At 36.0% G+C, this 8,596-nt stretch overlaps 1 protein-coding gene across 1 annotated transcript; it reads left to right on the top strand.

Moving 5' to 3' along the window:
- LOC125476737 lies at positions 1-1,448 on the top strand. Its single transcript, XM_048583173.1, has 3 exons — positions 1-162; positions 293-436; positions 1,080-1,448. The coding sequence occupies exons 1-3, from the start codon at positions 128-130 to the stop codon at positions 1,273-1,275; spliced, it is 375 nt and encodes a 124-aa protein (XP_048439130.1). The 5' UTR covers positions 1-127; the 3' UTR covers positions 1,276-1,448.
- Positions 1,449-8,596: the final 7,148 nt, after the last annotated feature.

The following is an 8,596-nucleotide window of genomic DNA, read 5'->3' as shown; positions in this document are numbered from 1 at the left end:
TGGCACACAATTATTACAACATGACAATTTCGTAGTGTATGGACAATAACATCCTTGTCAAAAACTGTTTTCTTTACAAGATGAATGGTTTTTCTGAAAATTTCCATCTCTCAACAAATTTCGAACAATGGAGACTCAGAGCTCTGGCGAGCAATCTGTCAGGTTTTATTCTCACTGAGCTAATTTGTTATATAGTTATAGTACGAGACGAAGATTATGCAAATGTTTGCATGCTGGAATTATATTTCTAAGGTTTCGCAGGCCCATAATTAGCTGCCTCCAATTTGTGCAGGTCTGTCGCAGCGGAGGCAACTCCGGATCCCGCATCAGCAAAGCATTTTGCCGGTGCGGCGAAGGATGGAAGTGTGTCATCACTAGGACTGAGGGACCTGATGCCGGCAAGGCCTTCTTCAGCTGTGCTGGGAAAACTACACACGTATGTCAATCAGCACAAGGATAAACTAATCTAAGTTGTTTAGAAATGGCAACGTGATATCATTTCAATATACCAACGTTATAGTCCGATTTTTACATTCTCTCTTTCATTTAATTTGAAGATTGTTTAATCATTTATATGGGTCGAAGAAATTGACGGTTATGATAACAAGTAACATCTATATAATGAACCATCAATTTGTTTAATTTTATAAATAATTAAATGGTCTCAAATCGAATAATTTTTTATATATATAATATTTACATAATAGTTCTAGTTATGAAGTTTGTATAACCATGAGTTGATGATCCAATGGTAAATGGCGGATTACGAGACTTCCTTCAAATTAAAAACTGGAGGTCTTAGGTTTGAAACCTGTTGCTAGTGTTGTCCCCTTTTTGCCTCTGTGAATCTTCCTTGCCTCCGAAATTGGTGGATAATCGTGGCTTACCACCAGTTGTCCTCTTTTTTATAAAAAAAGATAAGAGTTATGAAGTTTGTACAGTGTAATCATGTTACGTCGTCACTGAAAGATAAATGACTTTTTATATGTAACAAGAGGCAAGTAATGTCCGTAGATACGTGTATCAATGGTCACGACGATGCATATGGACTGATAATGCCTAATTCGATCTTTTGACAGCTATGAAGACGGGACAGTGACAAAGGAGGCCACGACGGTGAACGAGGAGGTAGAGAAAATTGGTGCAAACGAAGCCTACTGCGAGTGTGGTGAAGGTTGGAAATGTGTCATCTCCAAGGTTGAACCTGAAGATCCTGATGCTGGCAAGAGCTCCTTCGAATGTGCTGGTAGTTGCAGCTGTGTAACCGATGGTTAAAGCCTAAGGGGCGCATCAAGAAATTAAGTGCACATGTAAAAAGGGTTAAACCCTAAATCACATGCATGAGCATGGTCGATTCTGTATGTGTTTTGTGTGTTTGCTGAAGCGTTGAAATCAATAAACCATGCTGTAATATATTGGATAAAAGCTGTTCATTTTTCATCACCAAATTCACTTGTTGTACAAGAAAATAAAAATAATTGAAGGTGAGAAATACAACAAGGCTTCAAGCCTTTGAACCGTCTATTTTTCATCACCGAATCCGCATCGAACTTCAGCAACCCGAACTTATTTTGTAAGTCGCGATTCATAGATCATCTATGCAAAAACGCAACTCAATCCGAAACCAATTTCTCATCTAATTGTCAAGATAAAATTTCAATGTTTCTGCTGATCCTAAAAACTACATAGCCTACGTGGCGCGCAGGCCAAGTAATTAGTAAACTAACTACGTCATTCGGTTGTGTGCGGGGCGTGCCAACTCATCAGCCAAGCTCGGCCAGGGAGTAAAATGTGTTGATGTGGCGTTGGGCGCGCTGCTGACTTCTTGATCTTGCGACTGCGGCCGAAAAAGGAACACGTCTCGACCTTCGAATTCTAGAGCCTGAAGACAATGTTGCTAGTTTTGCAAAGTTCAATATCAGATTCGGCTTTCAATGTGCAGATTGTAGTAACTTGGTAACACCTCATTTCGCCGAGAAGGCTGATGAGATGACCTCTCCCAATAAGGACTCGAAAATCCTTGTCAACCGAGACTTGGATAGATAATCAGTCGGCCGAGAAGCAATGTTGTTTATCCACACTGAAGGTGCCCCTTGATCGGCTGATTCTACGGCTCCAATTCTGTTTATCCAAACTAAAGATGTCGCTGGTTGCCTTTATAGTGCTGTTTATCCAAACTAAAGATGTGTCGGCGGGAAAAAGAAAATAAAAATCTCAAGGTTGTTGAGAGATTTCACGTAGAGCGAGAGTTTGCGCAAAGCAGTTTTGTGTGTTGAATTAGAGGGGTTTTCTCGTTGCCACTGCCTCTGTATTTATAGGGACATACTAACTTGATCCTTAAATATTGCATGAGATTTTTGGCGTGGATCAGACTCAACTAAATGCATGGAGTTATCATGCAATTACCCAACCAATTTAAAATCTCCATCATTATCTCATTTTTCTCCTTATTTTGTCCATCATTATCCAAGTATTTGATGATCTCCACGTGCTGGAACGAAGGCATGCAAATAATTAGCATGCAAGTTTATCTCTTAGCCATGCATTTCAAACCGAAGCATCACGGCAATCCACTCATCTTTCCACCAAATCTGACCAGGTGCAATCATGCACTATCAAACAGTTCAAACTTGATCCCATCTTTTCCATCCTTTCAAAGCCCACGAGTTCCAACCTGATGCAATTTGTCCGACTAGATTCTTGGCATCCTGCTAAAGATATTCAAGGGTGCTCTTTATTCCATCATCACTTTATAATTTTTATACATGCATGCATAATAACCTTCTACCGTCTAAGTGAACTCCAAATTCATTTGTTTACTAATTATCACCATACTTTAAATGGATAATAATCAATTTTGTAGCATACCACTTGAATCTGTCAGTCAAGCAAACTGATCCCATCCACACATTCACACGCCAAACATCCAAAATCAACTTGAATTGTGCTACCGTGTTTCCTGCTTGGAGATACATATCTCATCTTAATTATCATTAAAAGATAATTATGATAAAAATCATAATATTGTCCTTCAATAATAACCAAATGATCTTCACTCTTCAATCCGACGGTTGGGAGCTATGTTTACTCAACGGCTTTGATCGCATGGGCCGATGATGTAATTTTGGGTCCAAATAGTTTCTTAGAACATATTGTTCGTCAATTTCTTTGAACTCAATTATATGCCTCAAATACTTCCGATTTAGTTAATATTTTGCAAGAATGATCTATGAGGTGCAACTATATATATGTATAACTTCAAGCAAGGAATGACATTTTCTCAACGTGTTCGGTGTATTTTTTTTCTTTTGGTCTAAAGAATAGCTTGGTGTATTTGTATCAAAGTGTCAACATTGCATACAATCTAAAACTTTTACATTTAGGTTCTCAAAGGCATAATATGTATACCAATCACTTCTTATACTTTGAGACGGATCTTCGAAGAGTGTACCATCCTTTCTTGCATATTGTGACGACCTTCCCTCCTTGTGTGATGGACACCCTCTTCATTTTCTTGCTCTTTTGCTTAACCTGCTCCTTCAGTTCGCCCATCTAATTCGAAAGAAGTACTGAATGAGATCGAAGGGAAAGTATGCAATCTTTTTCTTCCAAAATATGATACCAATCGCAGCTCTTTGAGAACATATATATAGCTTGCTTCTTGCCACCTTAACCATTCTAAATTTAGCTAACCGAGTTTTCTTAAAAATAGTTGACATGGGAAATTAGTTGATGTTCTGGATGGTTGGGTTGGGTTGGGTTGTTTATTGGTTGGGTGATTAGTGACTGCTTTGCATAAGTGTCATTGCTTAAAAAAGCTAATATTATTGTGCAAGGCAAGAGATTTGGAGTTATGCCTTTACATTTCGCCGTGGGTGCGAACTCCATCAACTCTCTAATCTAACATTTAATCACTAATGCTATCGTCTTACAAAAAAAAAATAAGAATTTTAAAACGCAATTAGTGTTAAGAAATAAATTGCCCTTGCCTTGCCTTTAGTTTTATATAAAGAGTTTCTTTCTCCTTGTGAGCAAAAGATTGAACAAAACAGAGGACTGCGTCACAACAGGAATTATACCTTGGAGATTTTCATTTTTCGAGTTACGAATCCTAATTATGAATAATTTTTTTGGCATTGTTATTATTAAGATTTTTTTTTCCGTTTGAATATCTTTTGTTATGCAGAATGCACTAAATTTTATTTAGATGCCTTAATTGAGTTGATCTGATGCAAGTAAAAAGTAGAAGTCATACTTAAATTTGTTGGAAATTATATATTATAGTATACAATATTGTAATATATAATTTTAATAATTGAATGAAAAATAGTGTCAATCATATGTTTTAGAAAGGTTATGTTATTTAGGTGTATTCCCTTGTCAAATGATGTATACTTATAGATGAAAACTTATATCTCTTTAACAAGAAGTACTTGGGTTATATATATATATATACCCATGAAACCATTATCATTAAGAATAGAAAATTAGAGTTAATTTTCACTCTTGAGAAATAGGGTTTCCCCACTTTGTTTCTCTCATTATTCGTTTGTTAAATTCCAAGTCATGTCTTAAGAGTACGGAATATATGAGGTTTGCCAGAGTCTAAAGATTGAAGTGCTTTGACTTCGAATTATAGATTGTTGAATCCTGGGAGACGAACGCCTACTGAACTATAAGTACAAGAGCAAGGGCAAATTCTGTCTTTAGGACGTTGCATTATACAAGCTTCAATATCTAAGTTTGTTAGTATTTTTAACTTTCTCTCTAGTTGTTTTTATTAATCTTATATATAATTGATGTTGTGAATTTCTTTATGATTATTATTATTGGAATTCTTGTGTTATTTCCATATTTTCTATTATGCTCCAACAAATTTGGGCTTAGCTTCTTGCAATATACCATGAATTCCTAGTTGTAGATGTAATGCAATTAGGCCTTATGTGATTCACCGATTTTCATAGAACTTAATGGGTTTTTACTTGTTTAAATTTCGCCATAGAAGGTTACATATAAGGATACTTTTGGTGCAAGCAGATGACATGACCATTGAATAATTTAAGTCTTTTTTTTGTATGTTTTCAATTTATTATTTCCATGTGTTTAATTTCATGCTTAATTTAGTTTCCAATTGAACTCAAAATCTCATATCTATTCTCTTCTCAATTAGAATTTGTTTCAATTTAATTAGTAAGATTTCTAGAATTAATTCAATTTATGTGGGACAATATCTGTGCTTATTTGCTATACTATCATCTGATTCTTATACTTGCAAGACATAATGAGGTTAATTTTGGTTGTATAAATTTCACAACAGCAATACATGTTATCCTGCAAGGTTTGTATATTGCATCGTAGAAATGATGCACTGAGCAAATCAAAACTTGAATAAGCTGCAAAGCTCATGTGAGTAGTAAGTACACAAACAATGGTTCACAATATAGGGCAAGGCTCTACAATATTAGTATGACTACTGATCTAGGTATAGAAAATATTTTGGTAAATTTGGGTGTGCCAACTCGCAACCTAGCTCAGTTAGGAGAGTAGAATAGAGGTGGTGGTGTTGTCGAATGCGGTGTTGACTTCTGCACTGAAGCAATCACTACGAAGGAAAGAACATGTCTCGACCTTGGGTTCTAGAACCTGAACACAAGAGTTGGGTATTCACTTAATCTTGTTAGGTATAGGTCCTTTTTTTCTAGTATTCAAGGCTCTTTATTTTGGAGTGTATATGATACTTGAGCTGTAAAAAAAAGGGGATCCTATCAACTTGTTCCGACCTAGGATAATAAGCTCATGAGCTTAGTCTTACTTTACTGTCAAGAAACAAAAGAAAGACTTTCATCTCCAAGTTTAACTCAGACGTAGCTCACTTGTTTTTGGGTGTGAAATAGTGTCAAACCAAAATACCCAACAAGCATTAGAAGATCCCCTTTAAGATCAAACAATTTCATCAAATTGAGTATGATATTGGATGTCTTACTATACCAGGAATATCAATGAACTAGATTATTGAAATTGCTCAAGATACCCTTTTTTAGCTTCTGGAATCTATTTCTTAGTTTAAGATCCCTCTTACTAACTGGAATCAAAGAGTTTGTAGATAAATTCCCCTCCAGGACCGAAACTTCTTGTTCAAAGGGTAAATCCATCAAACTTAATCAACCATTAAGGAGCAATCCTAATGTGTGTGGATTTGGTTAGTGAGATGTGGAAATTGTACTTCAAGATCCATTAATCACTGCAAAGTTTAATAATTGGTGTGGTTTTCATTGTGCCAAACGAGGAGTAATTGGGGACCATCTCACTTCACTTTACTGAAGCTGATGAGATAACCTATTGAGAGTCTGAAATGCAAGAAGAGAGAATTCTTTGTTTGTCGACACTTGAATAGATAACCAACCAATCAGTTGCAGTGCTTTTCACTTATCTGAACTAAAGGTGTCGCCGGTTGTCAACATGGTGTTATTCACTTGTTGTCACTAAAGATGTGTTGACGGGAGAGTTAGGATAGTTAATATTTTTTTCAAAAAATGTGAGAAGGGTTTCACGTAAAATGAGGATTTTCACGTATAGCGCTTTAAGTTGTTTGTTGAGTTGAATGTGCCTTCCTCCGTTGCAAATCCTCTTATATTTATTTATTTTTTAAATTTTTTCTGAACAAATAATATTATCTATGTTAAAGAAATGTAAGCATAAATTCTTAAGAGGCTAGCAATGAAACGATATTATAGAATCCAAGCCTTAGACACGTAACCGTCTTTTGATGGTAGGCCAAAACCATCAGCCATCAGGCGATAATACCAAAATATTCCAAATTGGATAATGATAAACCAAATGGTTGATGTTGTGTGGCCAAATGATAATGGTCGCCAAATCGTATCACAACAACCATCTTTACCCTCCCAATGGTCAAAACAAAAACTCTCTCTTGATCACCTTTGCAGCACGTGGCCAATAAGAATTCCTCATCATCAACTCATTTAGTCAGCCTCTTTCATTGGACCAGTGCCAGTTACCTACAAAATCTCATCAATCCACGATCTATATCCTTTTATTTAACGGCCTCGATTGTACAAACATATATGTAATATTGGGTACAAACAATAGAGTGAGGATTCTCGTTGAATTCTTTTTATGAGAATCTAAAAGATCTTCCAATAACATCCGTTCATCGTATATTATGCGGTCAAAAATTATTTTAAATTGAATATAAATAATATCTGACAAAAACTAATTGCTTTATATACGATGAATAGATGTGATTGGAAGATCCCCATATTCTCGTAAAGAGGATGGCTCCTCCTGGCAAACAATAGTACGAGAATCGATTGAACTCTAGGCTTTGGTATGATTCAATAATGCAAACGTACAAGATTTCCATGTACAACACAAAACATTTTGGCAAGGATTGTCTGCAGCGTTATTGCTCTTCCAACGTTGGCGTTTTAAAACCCATTAAATGATAAATTTTCATATGCGAGAGCAATTAAGATGGATCGGGTATACTTTTACGTATGGCTCAATTCAATAACACAACGATATATGTATTATCTGTGAAATGATATTGTGTTACTAAACCAATATGCCACTGTAATTAAATATCGGGTTCATCTAATTCCTTCTCCTTATATGCATGCTACGAATGGTACATATTCTCAGTAGAACAACAAATGCTTGCTAAGAAATTGTATCATTCAAGAGCCATAAATTGAAACGCACCTCATCAAATTAACAAGGGATATTGAACAATGAAACGATGGGAGGTTTTCAACCCTAGGACCTGCTACAAACTAAGACTCTAATATCATGTTACACAAATTACTGCGTCTTAAAAGTATAAGTTGTTATGAAATGAGCCAATTACAAAGGACACGGCATCCATGAATTCGGTTTCTTGTCCTCCGAGCTATATCTTGAGGTTGGTTCGGATTCTATACCACCCTCTTTTCCAAACGCCGACGACCTTCCATCCTTGTTGCTCAAAGAAGGACCGAAGGTGTCGACTCCTTTCCCTCATTTGTTACGTCGCTCTCCCATACACAAAATTGCAAGTTTCAAATCAAATCAACTTAAATGGAAAATCTCATTGCTCTCTTAGTTTTGATTTCGCATTAATTCGCCGATGGCTAATACGTGTATGGTAGAATTTTCCTTGCCCTATGACTATTTTTAATTAAACTTGTAAATGTCACAATCACCACGAATAAATTTAGTTGTTTGGTTAGGCGGCTTGGAGAATGGAGGCTCTTATTTTTAACTATGTCTGGTGAGACTTTTTTTGAACCACTAATAGAAATACCCCTTTTTTGGCAAACTATTTTACCGTGTTTCTGGATTGTGATTTCCATATGCGTCTAACCATCCCAATGAAGATTCATAAAACTACTTAACGAGTTAGCTTCGACGGTAAAATGCTCACTCTTCTACTTACCAAAAAAGTTCATCCTTAACATATTTACTCTCCAATTTTCTACATGCAATACTAATAGGAAAAGGATCCTCACCGGATCCTTTTTCCTGAGGATCCTAGGGATCCCATGATTGTAATCGTTTATCATACATCGTGCGGTTAATTTTCATTAGGTATTATTTA

The sequence above is a fragment of a genome, unplaced genomic scaffold, assembly GCF_019419815.1.
Source record: "Pyrus x bretschneideri cultivar Hongxiangsu unplaced genomic scaffold, Pyrus_bretschneideri_v1 Contig2, whole genome shotgun sequence".
Classification (NCBI taxonomy): Eukaryota; Viridiplantae; Streptophyta; class Magnoliopsida; order Rosales; family Rosaceae; genus Pyrus; species Pyrus x bretschneideri.
The sequence above is the reverse complement of the archived record's forward strand: the minus strand, read 5'-3'. Positions and strand labels throughout refer to the sequence as shown.

Coding starts and splice junctions, on each gene's coding strand:
- LOC125476737 (XM_048583173.1), top strand. CDS start 128: ATGGAGACTCAGAGCTCTGGCGAGCAATCTGTCAG. Junction 163..292: donor TCTGGCGAGCAATCTGTCAG/GTTTTATTCTCA, acceptor CAATTTGTGCAG/GTCTGTCGCAGCGGAGGCAA. Junction 437..1,079: donor GTGCTGGGAAAACTACACAC/GTATGTCAATCA, acceptor ATCTTTTGACAG/CTATGAAGACGGGACAGTGA.